Here is a 22,879-nt window from a genome sequence, read left to right as displayed (position 1 = left end):
CGGTAAAATAAATTTAAAACACACTGTTAGCTGTACCTTTAAGTATAACTTTAAAAACTTAATACATAACATAATAATGTGTTTTAGCTAATTGAAACTCAAGCCTTACCTTTTATTCTCAAGAGTGTAATTTTGGCAGTGCCGCTTATTGAAATTGATCGTTGTTTCCCTTATTTTAGACGACAAAAGGGCATCATAACAAAATTAAAAAGGTTTCGTCGTGCAAGTTAATAAATAACAAAAATACGAGTATCAATTTTAGTCCTCAAAAGAAAATCGGTGTGTTTACGTCATACGTATAATGTATAACTGGCTAATCATAATCATTATCAACTGTGTAATTTTCATTTAAAAGGTACTTACGTCACAGACGTGACGTGCAAGTGTTATAATTATTAAAATATTAAACGTCAAAATTCCATGAGGTTATGACGTTTAAATAACACTTGCACGCCTGTGCCAAAGAGAATATAATCACTACGTTTCACTGTGATATACAAATCGCTGCAGAGTTATCTTGGTCTGAATCTATAATCATTCCTTGTCTCGCAAAAAGTCCGATACCTCCACGTCACTGTACTAGTTTACTATTTAAACGTACTTGCGAAAGAGGAACCTAACGTCTCGTTTAATACACGTCAAAAATGATCACATGTGTATAACATAATTATCTTCAAGGAAAACGTTAAAGCGAACCGTTAAAATAAACTTGTGAAATACCTACGTTTCAGCAAAATATAATTTAAAAATAAAATTTACCGCTGCACGAGAAACTTTATCAACTAAAAAGTTTTGCATTAGATACCTGTTGTACGGACGAAGCGTAGTTAAAGTTAACATCTAAACCGGTAGAGATAACGTTATAACATATATTTTTTCACATTCGATAAAACACGAAAATGAAATAGGGTTTATGTCATTGTACAAGTGTTACTGGAGCAAACTGCTGTTTTAAATGTTTATTCCTTTCCTTATCTACAATACATATAATGTTTTAGTTTTGAGAGTTGATTGGTGTTAGATATTGGACTAAGTGATATTGATATACAATAATAGTTATTTGTTTTACAAGGGGGCAAAGTTGTTGTTTAACCGTTCGTGCTAATATTGATACCCGAGCAAGCGAAAGATTCCAAAATTGATTCTTGATTCGAAAAATGGAATCTTGAGAGTTACGAGGGTTTCAAAGCACGGGGGTTGAACAAAATTTGCCCCCGAGTGAAACACAAAATTTTTCACCACACCAACCCGAAGCAAATATTAAATATAAAATATCAAACAAAATCAAACCAAATCAAACCAAATCAAATTCAAATGAATGTTATTAAATATTTATCATCCAAAATCATCATTTAAAAGTCAATTCTACCAGCAAACATAAGAAAACAACTCAAAATTTGCATTTGATTACTTTGCCTCACATGTGAATTACTGATAGCAAAGTGCAACTTTGCTATCCGTTTTTGAAGTACAAAGTAAGTCTTTCCGAGCTGGTGTGGTGAAAACATAATTACCTAATTAAAATGTTATAACTGTCACATTTTTGACGTAAAATGCTTAAACACGGCAACAATTTAGTATGGATTTTTTTTAGTTCAATTTTATTTAATTTCTGTTATTTTATGTCACACTCTTAGTCGCACTATATTACAGAATGTTAATTGAAATAAAATTATTTTTGTCTATTTACTAATTAGGAACTTTGATGAATGAAATGATCAAGATGAAATCTTAAACTTTATAAAGTATTGAAATGGCACTCTTAGTTAAAGCAATTAAATACTATTTAGTACTGATAAGTGATACTACGTTAAACACAGAACTCCACCGTGATACGGTTGAATTTAAACTAACTATTACTTTCCTAATGGAGCTGAACTCGTGTAAATTGCACTAATCGCTAGCATCGAGAACTCTACGCTCTGTGGCTGCTGCAATCTCACGCGTCTTGGCTCCGCTAGCATGCTTCATTTAAAGTGGTTTCAGATATTTGATACACTTCTAAAAAGCAATAAGTTCTCGTACAAAATCCAAGCCAAAAAATAATAGACGAGTTTAGGCATTACTGTTGCTATGTGCACCCGAGGCCGAAATAATGGAAACAAGCATATACATAAGTATACATAACAATAAATTATTTTCATGTGATGGATTTTTATACTACTTATTGACACCCTGAAAACACAATAGTAAAAAATTATAGAACATAAAAAGAAACTCAAGTTATGGTTGCGATAATAATTGCCAGTTCAACATTTAGTAAGGCAATTAAAAAAGGAGATGTAATTTATACTTAACTACACCTTATAAAACAAAGTCCCCCACCGCGTCTGTCTGTTTGTGTGTTTGTATGTTCGCGATAAACTCAAAAAATACTGAACGGATTTTCATGCAGTTTTCATATATCAATAGAATGATTCTTGAGGAAGGTTTAAGTGTATAATTTGTTAACCCGTGCGAAGCTAGTATATTTATAAAATCAAGCAGGCCGTGTAAATCACACATTGTATTATTATACATTAAGTGTTTGCTTTACGTGTAAAATGACGCAATTCTCCTGGATAAGACGATAAAAGAATAATAAAACTTAGTAACTACGATTTATGAATCCGTTTACGTGAGTTATCCGTGCGATGTCATGACTTTTATACTCATGAAAATGGTGTAACCATATTATAATGTACGTACCTACTTGGTACTCGTTATCTTTGGGTTCGGGTGGTTGCAAGGCATAAGATTAAGCAAGGCGCGGAAATGTGATTAAAAAAATATGATAATGCTAATAGAGGCATGGATTATAAAATAAATATGTAGTAGTTTATATTGTCGATCGATAGCTTTCACTAGTACCTACGATGTTTACTAGACTTAGTGCTTATAACTTTGAAGCCTGGAATGAAAATTATTTAAATATAGCTAAAAAATATTTCCGTATCATAGGAAAAAGGATGCACTACTTACATAATGGCGAAAACTTGTCAAATACCTATAGGTACACCCTAGCCACGTTTATTTAATTAATAATTATTTATGTATCATTTTATACTTGTCTTATTTGAATTTCGTATTTCGTATAAATACTTAGGAGCACCTACATACAATATTTCAGTCAGTGGAAAATAGCTTCCGATTACACTTCAATTGGAAACTTAACTTAGTCCTAGGAGATACACCATGTACGTCATACGTTCCATCTCTGCCAGTGCACCGAACGGTCGGCTGCCCACAATCACTCGCGTCTTGGTCCGCACCAAATCGGTAAGTGGGTTTACTCCGGCGACAATCCTAATTGGCGTATCTAGACAATTTAGCATTTATCGTGACAACTTGGGAGCTACCAAATATTTCTAGGTAGGAGACAAGAAATCAAATAGGAATCACGATTACTTTTGTGTGGTTAAATGAAATTTCTTCTCTTTAAATTGACTGTTTTTCGTTCAAATTTTAATGACGTCACCATAATGACAAAAGCAATTTGTCATTATCATTTAAATAAGTGTTAGTTAATAAACTAAAACCAGGGTGCCCCTTACTACGCCTAACATGAATTGTCATAATATGAATTCGCATAACATATTTGGCATAACATGATTGTTCATAACATTGAACAGGCATACTAATAAGAAAGCATAACACTTATTGCGCATAATAATGAATCCGTATAATTGAAATATGCATAACATTATCAACTATAACTTTAACTGTCACAAAATGAATTAGCATAATTTTACAAAGCGAGCGAATTAGATGGATCAGGGCAAAACCAAATTTGTTAGGTAGGTTTTGTTAGGTTTTTTTTTTCTAACAGCCAGATAATAGATATATTCAGATCCTAATTAACTCCTCAGATCTAACTAAATAAATTAAACAATATATACAATCAAAATTCCATTTGTCAGTATCTACCTATGTATAACTGGTAAAAAAACCTACGCCTATAAATCGGTAGGATGGAAAAAACTAAATTTACATTGGCTGCAATTGCTTCCATATATCGCTTTTTGGTGACGTAATAATCGGTTTTCTTCCTGTTATATTTATACCATTTGATAATTATGCAAAGTAACGTTATGCTTATTACATTTATCCCAAGTCATCGTTATGATAATTTATGTTATGCGCATTAACATTATGCGTACTCAGTTATGCGATATAATGTTATGCGATTTTAAAACTTATGCGTAATATATGTTATGCCAATTTCAATTCGGAGTATTACGTTATGCGAATTAATATAGACCCCTAAAACCAACTTTTATTGTGACACTTACTAGGTACTTCTAACATTTTTACTGAAACCATGAAACTAACAAACTTGCTTTATAGCAATACATACATACGTCTTCCCAAGTTTCGTACAAGAATGCCCTTGACACTGCGGTCGGATTAACATGCTTCTAAAGAGAACTTGAAGCGGGCGAGATAAGGCCACGTAGTTAAACCGTCAAAGTAGGAACAATGTAATTCAGAAAACCCCTATAGAAAAGTGTTTACGATTGCACGGAAATAAATTCACTTTACAAATCTTCGGATCAGTTTCGTGTTTAAAAACAGGAGCGAAAATCGATTTTTAAGACTTGTCATTCAGTTGTTAAACTCAATTCGTCGAATCTCGTTCGCAATGAGCGAGTACCTAATGTCAAAATGAGATCAAATTAGCTTATATTTGTACTAAGTTATAAGATTTTTGTTGGCATGTCGCTTATTACAGTCAATCACAGTCATTGTACATCTAATCTACATCTACAATCGTGGCGGTTCGTAGGTTCGTAGCTAGTGGTGGGCCCGTAGCAGTCGTAGCGAGCGGTGGCGCGGCATCAGTGCTACGACCGCCGCGCCCGCCGCCGGCTCGCGCGAGCACGCAGCTTCTACGCGCCGTAAACCGCGTTTTACGAACGTTATAAACATTTTTACAACTCAAATCGACTCCGTAAAAATCTGTACGGATTTTGAACAAGGTTTTTTTGCACTCTCTGTGTCGCTCCATTATTAAGCGACTGTAAAATGTGATTATGAACTTTTAGTAATTGGTCATGTTTAGAAATATGTTTATTTGTATTTTTGTAAAAGTGAAAAGTGCCAAATTTTAAAATGAAATTTCGCGTGTGCCATGTTTCTGATATACTTTATTCTTCAGTCATCAAATTATTAATTTGGGTAGCGGTTTCATTCTTAATCAAAGGTAAGTTTCTTTTTCTATTCAAGTTACTTCTCTTTAAGTTTAGCTTAACCCTAACGACCTAAACTTCATCATTTTATTCAAGTGTGTGGTAAGATTAGAGTAAAGTTTTCCGAGTAATGTGTTATCTTTCCGCAAAACAATGTAATAATGGAATAATCAAATACAACGTTTGAGGTAATTCCCATGTTACTGAGACGTTATGAAATCGCAAGAAGGAAACCCATATTACCTAAGCTTGAGTCAAATAAATAACACATTCATGTGCGTTTGGGAATTTCACAAACGGCTACGAATGACGGACGGTAAGACAGCGGAGGCTTCATTATATGTATTTGGTCTCTTTAGTCACACTTTAGGTACGGAACCCTGAAATTAAATATAAAAAATATATTAAATGGATTTTCCTGTAAAAAAAAGATGTTTCTTTGATGAACACTTAGTTAAAAATAAACTTGAAACATAAAAAACTACCTTTTATTTAGAGCGTCCCTCCAAAAATTGGATTGAACCACTTCAACAGATTTCAATTACAGATTCTCATTTCTACAGATCCTCAGGTTGACAGATTTATTGATTTTATCCAAACTTATCATTATCTCGTCTCGGCGTTCGTCTTTTTTGGGATTCTCTATCCAAAGGGTGACAAACGGAAACGGAAGCCAATACTAAGCCACCGCTGTCAGTCAGTCTATGTCAGCGTGAAGAATCGTAATAATTTTCTAAGTAAATAGACATGAAATTTTCTCATAGTGATTTTCTATGCCAGCAATACAATTATAAATAAAATATGTGATATTTTACGGTCTGAGTCAATTACGAGTTACTCTGTCTCATGACTCTCATGAGCCTTCAAATCAAAGAATATAATACTCACTAGGAGAAGAACGGTAACTCCATACAAAAAAATGTCCCCAACCGTTTATACGTTTATACTAGTGGCGCCGTCTTTGTGTACCAATGGAACTAAAGTTGACAACCGGTTTAGCCTGGCGGGTATTGGTAGGTAGTAATTCTGTTGATAAACATATTTGTTATCTTCATATCACGAAATATATGCAAGATGCAAATATTACCCCTTGTTTGTGGTATTATCAATTGATTTAAATAAAAGGCATGTTTATGTTTATAACATTATATATATTATTTATTAAAAAATGTTTTATATATAAAAATATACACTGAAAACTGGCAACTGGCAACTTAATAAAAAAATAGACATTAATAAAGCGCATTCACAAAGTTTTCAGTACCTTTTATACAAATAACATTAGGCATGCCTACCTATTACACTTTACACACAGATACACTACACTTTACATACGGCATTTTACACAGATTTCCAACTTGTATTCATACATTTCTTCACGGTTAATTAATACGCTTTCCAGATGCGTTATGACTCGGTTCCTTCTGAACCCACTAAAGTTGTAAATTTGACTCTGGCTGCTTCAACAGCCGTTGCTCCGCATTTAGCACATTTTCTATGTGCATTGCTGTAATCCATGTAGGTACAGACTTACAGTCTTAAGTGGTACGTAGCGGTACACGTTGTATGTATTATTTAAAGAGTTAATAAATAAAATTTTCGTTATGAACTTTAACCACAGCAGTTGGACAGAGTCATTGACAAATATATTTTTTATTATGGTGGGTAGACGTACCTACCCTCCATATATTTTATGAACATTGATAAAGACAGTTGGAAGCAAATATTCATTATAAAACTTAATCGCATGTAATTAAGTTTTAAGCGTTTTAAGTCCCGTTTTATGATTAATATTGTATAAAATTCGTGATAATTTAAATCAGAGTTGGGAGCAATGTTGCTGTAGAAAAATGTTTTTATTTTTATTACTCGCAACTTTTTCCCGGAGGCCAACGCACACATAGAAGATTAAGGCGCACACATGCGCAATTATATGGGGACATAACTTTCTTAGGAAGTGAACAGGCCTTGCTTCAAATGTAGATAAAGATTAGCTCCCTTATTCATAAACGCACTACAAACCTCAATTAGCTAATAATCTTTTGTCCTTATCTGTCATTTTGAGTTATGTATTTGTAAGAAAGGGATAAAACATAATTTAACTAAAGGCCCGTAAAGTTTTATGAATAATAAGGGGGTAGGTATGGAGAGACAAATATTATTAACTAGACTAGAATGCCTACAGCATATAATACAAATCATTCCTACAAGAATAAAATAACACTAACAAAAAAGCTCCTAGAGTTAGACCAAGATAAGTCTGCAACGATTTTGATAGCACACGTAGTGCAAGTGTTATTTTAAACGTCAAACTTCTATGAAATTATGACGATAAATAACACTTGCACTGCATGTGCTATCCAAATCGTTGCAGACTTATGTAGGTCTAACTCTAAAATATTCAAGCAACCGAAATAGATAGGTATGTATCCTGTTGGAGATACCATGTATGTATATACAGACACTAAATTTATAACGTCCCTATGTTTTGCTTTGAGGGTATAAAAATCATCATGAGTTCTCATTCCTTATATATGTTGCAGTCAAAAGTGTGAACTGGTCAAAAGAACTTTTAACCGACAAAAACAGGCAAAACTGCTTTTGACTGAGCATGTTGGTCAAAAGTAGTTTTACCTGAAAATCATACCTATTTCTGGCAGCAGTTTCGTTTTTAGGGCGTAGCAAAAAAATAATAACCCTAACCTACCTATCTCTGGGAACAGTTTAGTTTTTTGGGCGTAGCAAAAAAAAATAACCCTAACCTACCTATCTCTGCGAGTACTTTTGACTGATAGTAACAGTCACAATTACTATTAACCAATGATTTTCAGGTAAAACTATTTTTGACCAACATGCTCAGTCAAAAGCAGTTTTGCCTGTTTTTGTCGGTTATAAGTTCTTTTGACCAGTTCACACTTTTGACTGCGACATATACATTATAAATATAACATAACCTTGTTAATATTTAATTAATGTTCCAGTAAAAATATAAGCATGAATATGTTCAATGACAGTGGTTTGAAAACGGATTACGTTACATTTTAATTAATGTTCCAGTAAAAATATAAGCATGAATATGTTCAATGACAGTGGTTTGAAAACGGATTACGTTACATCACAGAACAGGGAAAGGATATATCATTTTGCGGTACACGTCAAGAAATGAAAGGAAATTCATCTCGGGTTTTTCTTAATATGTCGGCGGTACGCAGATTTAATGTACTTACTTTATTTAATAAACCACCTTTTAAAGCTTCCTGTGACTTGACTCACAACATCGAAATAAAATGATATAATTCTATGCATATTTGTTTGATTGTATATGATTGCAGATGAATAATATGTATGCATAGGTTTTTAATATAATATATAAATAAATATTATAGGACATTAATACACAAATTGACTAAGTCCCACAGTAAGCTCAGTAAGGCTTGTGTTGTGGGTTACTTAGACAACGATATATATAATATATAAATATTTAGATACATAGAAACCATCCATGACTCAGGAACAAATATTTGTGCTCATAACACAAATAAATGCCCTCACCAGGATTTGACCCCGGGACCACCGGCTTTATAGGCAGGGTCACTACCCACTAGGCCAGACAGGTCGTAAACTTCATCAGTACGTCGTACACAGATTAAAAGAAGCAATATATGGTACAAAACTATAGCTTTTAGCAAAGAGAATAGATAGTATAGAGGGGTCCTGTCATAGTAAATTTTGTAGTCACAGTAAATTTATTGCTATCTATCGATACACGCCTAAAACTCAAAATGAAAACGTATAAAATTATCAAATATATATATATATATATATGGATAAATGATTTTATTATTTTTATATCATTTTGACCCATGTTCATACACTGATATCTATGTGTTAAAATTGTTAAATATGAAACGGTGTCGTCACGCCATCTAGCCGAGTATAGGCTAAAGGTGTGAGCGCCATCTATCCGAGAATGTCTTTTTCTTGATTTCCGAGGCACGTTTTTTCCTTAGACTTTATTCATCTCATACGAAGTTACATATGTCTTTGCTTTTCGTTTGAGGTTTAGCTTTTGCTGGTCGCCTACATATTTTTATTAACTTTATCAAGTCAAAGCCTACTGCTACCTATCCTCAAAGCTAATATTTGCTATCTAGGCTTTTTGGCGAAAATACAATCAAATGAAATTACTTGCCGCTTTTATAAATCATTATAATAATATACTTCTATGAAAATGTATTTGATCTGATAGTCCTTCTGAATAGTATGCACCCGCATTATCACAGAAAGTACAGTTTTCTGAAGATAATATGAGGATTAGCATTTGGGTGGAATAGGATAAGTACAACTGTACAAGTGCCTAGATAATAATTGTAAAATCGATCAAATTCTTTATAGCTGTTTTCAAATATAAACCATTTTAAACTGAAATAAGGTCGATTTATTCCATAAACATTAATAATGTTAACTAGGTTCAAAGTAGGTACAAATCTATTTTCGGTATAGTAAACTAGGCATAGGTACTGATAATGCAAACTTACCTTCTTCAATCTGTTTAAAAGTCTAGACGTTTTCAATAGAAAGAAAGCGAGTATAGACTTCCGATAGAATATTAGCTTCGTATTTGACGCCTTTCACCTTAAATAGCTTTTAAGACCGAGAAGATTTTATTCTTATACCTAGTTCAATTGTTTGTTTTAGTGTTTTTGTTGTTAATTTTATTGTGTGTGCCTATCTATTGTCAAACGTGAATACGAAACTAATCTACTATAAATCTTGGTTTAAAACATCATTGGTTAGTTGAGTTGAGCAGTAAATTGCTAGAAGTAACAAACACGTCCCGAGGGATCTAAGTATTTTAGGCATCAATTCATTAGAATTTGTACCACGTATCGGAACGTGGGATTGTAAACGAACACCGGTAAAAGAATCATTAAATCTTAATGCTAGCGTATGGTACCTATAGTCTGTATCTTTAGGTATTTAAAAAAGAGTAAACAAAATCTACCCTCAAATGGCTTCTTAAGCCAGTTGAGGGTAGATGAAAACATTACATGATCAAATAATGTAGGTTAAAGTCAGGTCGTTCAGTGACAGATCCAGGTGGTTTTGTATTTGGTTGGTTAATCAATAACTGTTATAACTACCCGAAAATATACAAATTATTTGTTTACTTTTATTTAAGTACCTAAAGATACAGAGTATAGTTCGGAACTGGTTTGAGCAATAGGTATAGCGTGGAACTCAATTACTACACGTTAAATTTGCAAACGTAGGCTCTCGTAATACGTACGTATGCACACTGAAAAAATTACAATTCTACTGACTCAACGCATATCAGAAAAAGAGACAATATTTAGGAGTATATAATTAAACACTGAAAGCTGCACAGATAAGTGACCCCCCTTGCATAGAAATTTGATTGCAGTCACTTAACTCTGATACTTACTAATAGTCCTTGTTCAAAGAAGCATTGCCAGTACACTGAGCATGGCCCAACACGCTCTTTGCCGGTTTTTTCATTCAATTGTCAAGTTTTAATTCGAAGCAGTACTTTCCAAGATATTTTCGATATGGCCAATTAATTGAATCTGACCCCGACTTGCAGAACATTAATCAAAGTAAGAAAGCATTTAAAAAGTTTGCAGCTGTTATGGTGTGGTTTATGGCCGGCTGAATTAGAAGTTGGTCAGAAATTGGAGAGAAATTTAGTCGAGGGTTAGTGAGGAACTCTACGAAGGCTTTTTGGTTTTATACTAGTTGGATACCTGCGGGATATGTACAGTTAACTTCAAAAGCTACTGGTCACTTTAATGCATTTAAAGGGACGCGGGGTTGGACTATATTTAAGTTTACTGTCAAGTTATTATGTTGTAGAGAAATCTTACTTCTTTAATTAATTTTTGTTAATGATAAGGTAGTTTTTTTGCAACTACAAATATTTTTACAGTATACTGTAATAGTTATGTCGCAGTCGGATCGTATAATCCGCCGTATTACATTACGGCTAGCCGTTTTCAAAAACAGGGGCGTTTCGAAATGCGGCGGTTCAGCGATTAGCCGGATTGAATGCGGCTGAATGAGAATCCGCCGGAATGTATTCGGCGCCATACGTTCTTCAACACGGCTAGCCGTAATGTAATACAGCGAGTCATTAGCCGCCGCTTTGACAGTTTTTAGTTCCCATTTTTAACACTCGTGGCGCTGCCTGACTGACACAACAACAACAAACTATGAAAAACGCTGGGGTGTCCATCAAATCTGGAGTTCGTCGGACTGTTTCTTTTCAAAAAACATTTCCTTCGCAACTTAACTAGACGGAGGCCCGCTTCCCGGGGCTCCTATTTCTGAGCGGTTTGCCCTTCGGGCATCTGAAGCTACCTAACGAACCTAACCTACCTATTGATTTAGTGAGACGTTCGTGAAAACATTACACTTTGGGGAAAAAAGCGTAGGTTAGGTTCGTAGGTAGCTTCAGATGCCCGAAGGGCAAACCACCCAGAAATAGGAGCCCCGCAAAGCGGGCCTCCGTCTATTTAAGTTGTGAAGGGAATGTTTTGGAAAAGAAACACATGTAGTGCGCTGGGACCATGGTAAAAATAAATTAAATTGCAAACATTGGCAAACTCCGGTTACGTAGGCGACCGAAAGAGCTGATCACTCTACAATCTAAATAGTAGTACGATGCGGCTAAACGTAGGCCGCCTTATCGAAGAACGTATCGCAATGACAATCCGGCTAATCGTCAAACCGCCGCATTTCATAACGCCCCTGTTTTTGAAAACGGCTAGCCGTAATGTAATACGGCGGATTATACGATCTGACTACGACAGTTACATATTTATTTGTAATTTCTACACTCGACCAATCGAGTGGCGGTGTCGCAAAACACGACCAATGGGACATGAATTGGGAATTGTCTTTCTACATGTACTTTAAACAATGTTCTACAATGAATTATGCGAGAAAATATAAAAATAAATAACAAGAATCAAATTCATCTCAAAAATATAGCATCTTATTTCTCAACGACACTCATGCGAGTACCACAGGCCCTGTAAACAACATGCCAATCGCTAACGCTCCGTAGCGAACGAAACGCAATTGTCACTGTCACACTAATATGGAAGAGTGATAGAGACATAAAGCGATTCGATGGCGAAGCGCAAGCGATCGTCACCTTGGCTTGGCCGCCTGTAGCTGCACCCCGCACGTTAGCCCCGCGCCGCCAGATAACACAGCATTAAGGTGACAGTCCATTTCCAACGACAGCAGCACTACTATTCATTTTACTATGGAAATTGACAATAACACCGACGCGTTAGTGCAGCTGCGGTCAGAAAAGGAATGTTACCCTTACTCGGCGCCTGCATCGGGCGCAGTACCTTTTTTCACGCATACTACAAAGAGGCATTTTCTATGCCTCCATACAAAAACACTTTCTTATGTTCATAGGTATGCAATGTAGCAAATTATATAAAATACTAAGCTTAATGGTTTCGCAAAAAGTGTTTACCACGGAAAACAACACAATATTACCATAATGTACCTTAGTGAGGTTGCTAACACGACAATAACAACATGTCTGTTAGCGATTAATATTGTGAGTACCTCCTTGTTGAGGTAACGTGCAATTAAATGGTAATTAGACGCTGTTAGGTGGATAAGTCGGGAAATATCAATAAAACGCTGGCGACCAAGATATAACTATTTATTTAAAAAACAAAACAACATCATCATGTAGATTATTAGTTTTAAGTCAGGTACCCACTGAAAATCAGCGTCATGGCTTGCCGTGGCATTATGCTAAGTGGGGATCCTGTTTAGCATCTAATTCGTTTGTGTAACTTGTTTATAGTGTGTTATTACCCAGCTGTTAAATAAATATATTTCTTCTTCTTCTTCTTCTTCTTAAAATCAAACAAAATAAATGTTTACTATCCATTCACTAAATAAGAATAACATAGAGAAATATGGGATTGTGGTTTTTATGAGAGAGAAATCATCTATTAATTATTTTTAGTTAGGTAAATATCTATATATATATATATATATATGTATATAATTATGTTTATATATTGTACCTAAATTTTATTGGTTTAGACTACTTTTAGATAGCTACATGGATTATTTTTTGGATTAAGCTACTTGTGTGAGACTCCGGGATACCAGCCCGCCGCTCTACCAACTAGCTACCGAAACGTACCTACCCGTTAACAGCAAATATTTCCCCCATATCCTTAACAGTGTTTTTTCTACTTATCCTTTATTTCAAAGCATTATAAATGGATTTGATTCAAAATTATGTTTTGTTTTTGCCAAACAGAATGTTGTTACCTTTTAAATACTTTTACATATGGCTTTATATAACATAAGAAGTTAAATCAAGGTCAGACATGCAGTGCAAGAGGAAATCTCCGTAAACGTTTCTTGCGAAACGACAGCGAAGCACCAATTAAGATTTATATCTGAGCTTGACATCTCAAGTGAAAATAAACAACACTGTTGAGTTTACAGCCGCCAGTAACCACTATTGAACAAAATAAACTCCACAAATGCTTGCCTGTTCTTGAATTACGATTTCTAGAACGATTTATAGTTTGGTGAATGGTCTTCGTACATAAGAGTAATCAAAACAAAGTGCTCACCAATTTCGAAATATTACCTACTCTAAAATTGATAAGACGTTTTGTATCTTCAGTTTCTCGAACAGCCTGTATGTGTGTGTGCGAGCGGTATGTGCATACTATGGTAAGGGCACCGATCATAAGGCATCTAAGAGAAAATTTGGAATAATTATGATATTTCTCTGAAAGCTTCAAAATTTCGCTTTGCAGGTTAAAAGTTGAATGTCTTATTTATATTATATGTTTTCGACGTTTTTCATCGAAAATACTTCAATTGGTTTAATTAAACATAATTAACAGTACAGTACTTTTTCTCCACAGTAATATGGTGTCATTTCTTTTAAAACAGACAAACAGCGACGGAATATAGTTCGTTGCAGACAAACATTAATGAAACGTCAAACTTAAGCAGCTCTATGGCTCTTGTTTATGGTAAAAGGATGCCAGTGTTTAAAAACGGATACCTATACTTACTATACTCTTTGGGATACCTACTTATTTTACAGGATTGGTGGTTTACGTCTCGTTATTAGTGTCACGCCCTTTACCACTGTACCTATAATATAACAACAAATAATTATTTCATTAAACTTTTGTTACAAACTTAACTCTTAATATTCGTTAAGAGGAATCATCACGATACAAACCACGTAAATAGCTCTTCAAACATAACCTTAAAAACAACTTGATAAAACAAATTGATTTGGTCAAAATTATTCACTGTCTCTCCCTAATTTATCTGTTACATATGAGAGTAATCTAGGGAACTGCCCATATAACCATTCCAGTCGCAGAATCACAAAGTGGTAACTAAATGTCAGATGTGTCGTAACAGAGTCCACACAATGTGTCTAGAATTGTTTCGAACTTCGAGCAACACGGAAGGGAGGCGGCATTCGCACTATTTCCCCTCTGCCGAGGTACAAGATTAGCGCGTCAATCTAATCTAGCGCGGGTAATAAAACTAGTTGCACTTGGATTTTTCACTAGACCGAGTGTTACATTTCACATGTAATATTTTTTTTACATATCATACGTTTAATTACATTCAAACACAATTATTATATTTTAGTCTCATGTAATTGTTGGATTTATCGATTTTGCTCGCTCAGTACAAATTGCGGATCGGTCGAGCGACAAATCCGACTTCTCATCTCTCAGAATACAATAACATACTTCAACGAAAATGTGTTAGTGTGCGTGTTGTGACACTTGTCACTCGTCCGTACACAAAAAGAGATCGAGGTTTGCAAGATTTGTCTTTGACGTGTGTCATTTTCTATGTATTTGTGTCGTCATTACAGATTGGATTTTGTATGTAAGTGTGTAAGAAGTGCGACTGTGTCCACCTTTCCCCCCGCGAAAAATGGCAGAAAGATTTGTACGGTGAGATATCGCTTGGGCCCCTCCCTTCCGATGTGTCGGAAGCCGGTGTTGCTCGAAGGTTTCGAAACAAAGTGTCGTCGCCGTGTCTACACTTTTCCGTAACAAGGTGTCGACACATTTGTGTGCACTTTGCGTGCGGTTTGCGACTAAATCTGACAGCAAATTTGTGACAGCAAATGTCAATATAAAATACCTCTTGAAAACCAAGGTTTGTCAAACTACTATTAGTGTCTCGTGTGCTCGTAATTCTAGTAAGTCATCATGGGCAATGCAAATGATAATAATCGACCGAAACCATATAAACACCCAACACCCGTCAACCTTTTACAGAAAAGTTTTTAAAGAAATTCAATAAGCTACTTAGGTCAGGCAACGAATGCTCCAAAAGTTGTAGAGGGAAATGCTCGGAACACAATTTTTGACTCCGTAACTCGGTTTGACAAGTTAGGAGGTGAACATATCAAAAGTCCCCGGCCGTAGCCCTTGAGCGGGGGGGAGAGAGGGGGCTTTGAAGGTCCCATTTTCCCGTTTTTCGATTATATCTCGGAAACTATGCATCTCAGCGACATGGCCACTTATACAAAATGAAAGTTAATTTAATTTGTTACAAGTTTATTCCGTCAATTTTTTCGATATGTTGAATAGTTTTTGAGATATCCGCTCTTGAAAGTTTATTTAGGGCTCTCAATTTTATCTTGATATATCTATATCAGTGAAGGTGCTAGGCCGTGTTTGGTATCGTTTTCGTATAAATCTGGGGTGCTGAATCCATTTAAAATATCACATTGACACCATTCCACAAAATAAAAATAAATCTTTTTAGGGTTCCGTGCCTCAACAGGAAAAAACGGAACCCTTATAGGATCACTCGTGCGTCTGTATGTATGTCCGTCTGAATACACAAAATAGTTCTTTACCTATAGATGACAGGAAAACCTATTAGAAATGTGCAGTCAAGCGCGACTCGGACTTAATGTACGGAACCCTTAATACGCGAGTCCGACTCGCACTTGGCCGGTTTTTTTGAAACTCTTCTTGACGCTTAACCGCTGAACCGATTTCGTTGAAATTTGGTATAGAAATAGTTTGCGTCCCGGAACAGGACATAGGATAGATCTTATAACCAAAATCATCTTTTGAAGGTGTGAAAAGTGGCGTGGAAATTTGTACGGGAAATCAATAACCGCTGAACCGATTTATATGAAATTTGGGATGGTCTACATCTTTGATTTAGTTAAAAATGATGAAAAAACATGACTTCAAACCTAAACTTAAACAGTATTAACTTCAAGAAGTCAATTCTGAATTCCCCCCTACACCTCATTTCACACCTTTAAAGGATGATTTTTGAGATAACTTATTATATCCTGTCTCGGGACTCAAAATATATGTGTACCAAATTTAAATTAAAACTGTTCAGCAGTTTAAGCGTGAAGAGGAGTTTAAAAGAAAGTATTTTAATAAGTTTATATGTTTTTACTTCGGAATGGTGTCAATGTGATACCTTAACTAAATTTGGTACTGCGAATTTATACGAAAACGATACCAAACATGGCCTCGTAGCTTTACTGTTGTAGAAGTCAAAATAAAATTGAGAGCCCTAAATTCTTATTACTTGGCCAAACTTGTGTAGAAGGAAAAGGTAAAATAAAAGTCTTCGGCAGGAATATAAGACACAAATATATTTTTTTTTTGCGTTACTATTTCATTCATCAAATATAAACATACCTTGATTATACTATTCTAGTGAGATCCTCATAGATAAACAAAAACATTTACTTAAAAAATTACAAGGTCGAAATGTCACGGAACTTGTGAGAGTAATATGTGAAAAATATAAACTTTTATGACAAAAAAAATCTGGACACAATTTAAGAATCACCCAATTGCGTCGAGGAATCATCTGTATTTTTGCTTGTTTCATTACCTCCTCGCTTCTTTTTTGTCCTTTGTATTCTGTAGCAATTTGTTAGATCTGAAAATAAAGATAACTTGCGTCGTCACGGATGTCGATTTATAGGTTTTAGGGAGTGCAGAATTCGAAAACGATGATCATTTTATAATCCAAGATGGCGGCTACGTATTTTGTCATAAAAGTGGAATCCAAAATAGTCATCATTTTCGAAATCTGCGCCCCCTAAAACCTATAAAACGACATCCATGACGACTTTTATGACATAGTGCATGGCCGCCATCTTGGAATCCAAAATAGTCATCATTTTCGAAATCTGCGCCCCCTAAAACCTATAAAACGATATCCATGACGACTTTTATGACATAGTGCATTGCCGCCATTTTTAAATTGAAAATGTTATCATTTTCGAAATCTGCGCCCCCCAAAACCTATAAAACGATACCCATGACGACTTTTATGACATAGTGCATGGCCGCCATTTTGGAATCCAAAATAGTCATCATTTTCGAAATCTGCGCCCCCTAAAACCTATAAAACGATATCCATGACGACTTTTATGACATAGTGCATTGCCGCCATTTTTAAATTGAAAATGTTATCATTTTCGAAATCTGCGCCCCCCAAACCCTATAAAACGACACCCATGACGACTTTTATGACATAGTGCATGGCCGCCATTTTGGATTCCAAAATGGTCATCATTTTCGAAAGCGGGGCCCCCTAAAACCTATAAAACGACATCCATGACGACTTTTATGACATAGTGCATGGCCGCCATCTTGGAATCCAAAATGGTTATCATTTTCGAAATCGGCACTCCCTAAAACCTATATATCGACACCCATCTCGACTTTTATGACAAAGTGTTTTGCTACCATCTGCATGCAAGACATTTCTATTATTTTTACGTACAAAAATGGCCCCCTGTCAACTTTCAATCGAGATTTAATCGATTAATATTCAGATTAATTCAATTTCAATCTATGTTAGGTCGACTAAACTAATCGCGATTATAATTTGAGAATTAACTTTTTTTATTCCATTAATTAGTCGAATAAACAGTTAATCGATTAATGCCCATCTCTGACCACGGCATTTTTACACTTTGAGAATATCTGAAAACAAATCAACACAAGGAGCCATTTTGCAAATCCAGTAACATACCAGTAACTTTGTTATTACTTTTGACAGCGCGTGTCATGTGTCAACACAGAGTCGACACAAAGTCGAAACATTGCAACTACTTTGTGACTGCAATATTTCTCAGCCTTAAACCATATTTATACATCATAATTAACAAGTTTCGTAGTATGTAAAGCGTTATTTCTGTTATTTAAGTATAGTATACGCATCGAAGTACTAAAAATGCTTCAAATAATATAGTTATGAACACAGGCACTGAGAAGTAAACAATTTCATTTCCGGCTAAACTAAAACAATGTGGTGGCGCGTTGATTATATTACACTTAGTTTATCAAATCACTCGAGCAGTTTAATTCCCCATAATAATTTAAGTCATATTGTAATATAAATGCAAACAATATATAATTACGTCTTGTAATCCGTTTTAGAGATGGCGTATTAATGTCACTTATTTTTATTTAAGTATTTTTCCATCTGACAGTTTCCATTTGACAGGAACAAAATGAACGAATGAACGAATGATTTTGGCATAAAGTAGTCGCAAACCCGAAACAATGTGTGCACACGGCGACCACACTTTATGTCACTTTGTGTCATGTGTCGACCCTTCCCCATTTCTGGTAACTGTGTCGACACGGCGACGACTCTGCGACTGGAATTGTGACCGAAACAGACGGTGTCGACACAAGATGTGTCAACACCGCGTCGTAACGGCGACTGGAAATGGTTGTATGGGTGATGCCGAACATTATGAAGGTTGATGAGTATAATCTGGCAGCAAAATTGTAGGTCATTCTCATTTGCATTTATTAGGTCAAAATGGGATTCAATTATACCATTTCCTTTCTTAGACATTGATCTCAAAGAAATTTTAACCAATTACTAAAATTCAATTTTGGGTAAAGTTTAGCAAGTTAAACCGTGTTTAAAGATTTTGTTCCCGGAAAATGACTTATAATATTTTAATCACTTTGTATGGAGTTATCAGTGATCGAAACGTCGTCTCTTTGTGATTTCTACCATCTTTGATTAACGTGTCAAAAGTTCCCTGATGTCACCGAATAAGAAATCGAATTATCTTTGATTGAAAATTGGGATGAAAGCAAGAAGACGTCCAAATATAAATGGGAATTAAAAAAGCCAGTAGGATCCTGGAAAATTAATTTCTTGCCAAACATTTAGGGATAGTATTGCAGGAATTGGTATTTGCCTAATTAATGTAAATATACTAGGCGTCTTTTTAATTTTGATACTTTGTTAATGATTACGTAAATTGTAAAAATGAAAATCACAAATAGACGTTGTAGACAGAATGATAAACAATTTACAAAAACTCTTTGTATAATGTTTTGTTTTGTCTTAAAGTTTAACCTGGAACAATACGAGTATTCCGGATTAAACTTTAAAAAAATGATTGTTTTTGTAACACCTACTGACATGCATAAACTTATGAATTTACCTAAAGAAACAAGATTATGTTTTAATGCCCAACAAAATAATCAAATACTAAGGGTAAGGGTATCATGTAACTAAGTACCTACTTTTCTGCTAACTATCATAGTTATAATAATATATGTACACACCCATAATGGGTGTGTACATATATTATTATACCCCTACGTTGTTTGCCTAAGCATAATGTTAAAGTAGATTCGAGAATGAATTTCAAGTTTGTATTTGCTTGAATACCATTTTTCAAGTTACACACTACTAATCTTAGTAGTGGTCTTAGTGGTGGTGTATTCAAGCAAATACAAACTTGAAATTCATTCTCGAATCTACTTTAACATTATACGAAGGCGAACGTAGCAAAAACGAAGCGAGGTAAGAAAGCTGATATAACGGTAAAAATAACAACAATAGGTACCTGTTTTATAATAAAATCAATAAGTCACAATAAGTCACAAGCTCTATACTTCGATAAATATTTTCATTATAATTGTTGTTCCAATTGGTTTAATCGACTGATTACGCTCAAAGAGTTAAGAGTTCTAAGTCAAAAATATGAAGTTAATTAATTATTAAACGAGCTTCTTAAAATATATTACATTGCAACCAGTTGCCACTTTGCCAGTTTAAAATTTATTAATGAAGTTTCGATATTTATTCAGTCTTACTATATCTACAGCGAGCTGCAAAACTACATATCCACTTTATGAATAACTTTTATTCATAAAATGAGTACCTATGCACTTTTGTAGCTGTGTGTACACTGTGTACGTACAATAACAATTAACAAGCTTTATAATTTAACGGCCTCCTAGCCTAGTCGACCTGCCTACGCAGCCGGGGGTCCCGGGTTCTATCCTGGTATGTGTGTTCATCACAGATATTGGTTCCTGAGCTATCTATTTAAGTATTTATCTATATACAAACATACTATACAACACAAGCCTTAACCTCGTATGTCCCCGTGTACTTGTACTTGTACTTGTACAAATTAAATTCGAGGCCTTGGGTCTCACGAGGTTATTGAGCTTACTGTCGGACTAGGTCGATTTGTGTAAGATTGTCTCATAATATTTATTTGTTACTCCATTTTTGATTTCACGGGCCTATAAATCTCGGTCTTTTGACAGGCTTGCGTGGGGTTATAGATCCAACACGTAGAGGCCCTTTGGAGAGCTTTAATGTCATGTAGAACGCCTGCTGGAACCCGTTCACAGCTGCAACAATAAACACCCATGAACCGGTCTCAGCAGGCATATTTATTTATTTATTATGTTAGGTACCTAATAATGTTATCTATGTATTTTTTATGTAGGTGCTGTATGCTGTGATGAAGAGTATCGCTTGGTGCGTCATCTCATGCAGAACTACGACGCTTCAGTACGTCCCGTGGAAAACTCCTCGCATCCTCTCCTCGTTACCTTCGGAGTCTCGCTCCATCACATAATTGATGTGGTAAGTACACAGATCTCAAATATCATAAGTGCAACCAAAATCCGAATGATGTTTGAGCACAGAATAATTAATAGTACTAGGTACAGAAGACTCACTCTATAACAAAACGCGTCTGTTACGATCAGGACAGATATGGCCGCTAGGTGGCGACAGCGCCACGCGCGGCTTATGGATAGCCACCAAAATTTGGTGGCTGAAAGTACTTTTAGCTACCTGTAGTAAAGCGACGAAATCGCGGAGTGAGCCACGCCTGGTTTGAGTGTCATTGGAAGTATTTAATCCAGAAATAATACGTGATCGCGTAAATTAAGTATTTGCCTTTTTAGCTAGTATATTCGCACTCACGAAACGTGATGGCTTTCCTTTGCACACTTCAAATAATTAGCGTAGGTCATTATAGATCTGTGGGTAAGTAAAGTACATATTTGTTGGCCCTGATTAGAGTGATAAGCGCGTCTGGTGTCTGGCTGGTGAACAGACCATTACCTATTGTTGTCGGGACAGCATAATTAATATAGGTTGAGACCTGAATTACGTTACTGACCTTGCAATTAAAATGTACGAAATCATAACCAAGACAAAGAGATAGTAATTTAGGTAAGTATGTTTCACCTCATCAGCTCAAACAAGGGTATTTCGCTACTTCAGTAACAGTAAGCAAAATTCGAATTTGCTTTCTGCACGAGACAAAGTGGCATTAAAGAGACATTTACATTTAAATGTTATTTGTGAGGCGTATTTAAATCAAAATATTTGGATACATTTGCTCTGTCCTCTGTCCCTGAGATAAAAAGACAAAAGGCATTTGACGTGCCCCTCCTCCGCAAAAATCGGCAGACTGTTTTGTACCGAAAATTACAGACAAGGCGTTTCCGTTTGGTTATATCCTTTAAGTTAGATACCTTCGAAAACATGAGTCAAAAAGTGATGAAGAAGGTTTTAATATTCAGGTTGTATTTTTCTTCTCACTGTTACTGTGAAAAATTGTATACAGGGTGATTCATGAGACGTGAGCAGGACTAATCCTGCACACTCAGTAACTGATAATTGATCGATCATCGTCGTATTTAGGTGAAACAACCACACTTTTTCCTATTTTTTAACTTTTTGGTGAGGGCAAATTTAATCCTCTACAATCATGGTCACCCTACAAGACCTAATTAATAAGCATAAAACCTCTTTATATTTTTGATTACGAAGAAAATAAACTGTCAAACTTGAGTGAGATACGAGTTTTCAAAAGTAACCAGACCGCGATGACAGTGATGACATTCAATTTGACACAGAATATCGGTAGTTTAGTATTCTAATTTTAGGGTGACCACGCATGTCGTAAATAAATCAATAACATTTTTTTTCAACACGACTAGAAAATTAACGTTAACCTCACTAATACTGATACGAAAGTGTTGCTTATAATTTACGAAATGCGCAGTATTAGTCCTGCTCACGTCTCCTGAATCACCCTGTATGTGCGACACAATATCAACGTTATGTACATCTCGTGCTTTTGATTCTCTTATAGAATCTTTTGCACAAGACTCTAAATAAGCACTTGTAGAAATATCGGACTTAGTTCTCTTGTTACACAATAATTATAATTTATCTGGTATAATATTAATGTTACATTACCTATGTCTGTGCTATCAATTTCACGCAAATATAAGGGTGCTTATTGAGACCACAAAACCCTGTGCCATGATCAAAGAAGATTTTGAAAAAGAGCCTTATTATCCGGT

General features: G+C 35.2%; 1 protein-coding gene across 1 annotated transcript in view; it reads left to right on the top strand.

The window, feature by feature from the left end:
• The first annotated feature begins 4,842 nt into the window (after window positions 1-4,842).
• LOC134789847 (neuronal acetylcholine receptor subunit alpha-10-like) overlaps window positions 4,843-22,879 on the top strand; it is a 92,794-nt gene continuing 74,757 nt past the window's right edge. Inside the window, exons 1-2 of the mRNA XM_063760512.1 lie at window positions 4,843-5,182; window positions 21,001-21,140. Of these exons, the coding sequence (XP_063616582.1) occupies window positions 5,092-5,182; window positions 21,001-21,140 (231 nt within the window). The 5' untranslated portion in view covers window positions 4,843-5,091. The remainder of the gene's footprint in view (window positions 5,183-21,000; window positions 21,141-22,879) is intronic.

This window comes from Cydia splendana, chromosome 4 (assembly GCF_910591565.1).
Source record: "Cydia splendana chromosome 4, ilCydSple1.2, whole genome shotgun sequence".
Lineage (NCBI taxonomy): Eukaryota > Metazoa > Arthropoda > Insecta > Lepidoptera > Tortricidae > Cydia > Cydia splendana.
This window is presented reverse-complemented; position numbering and strand designations above follow the sequence as displayed.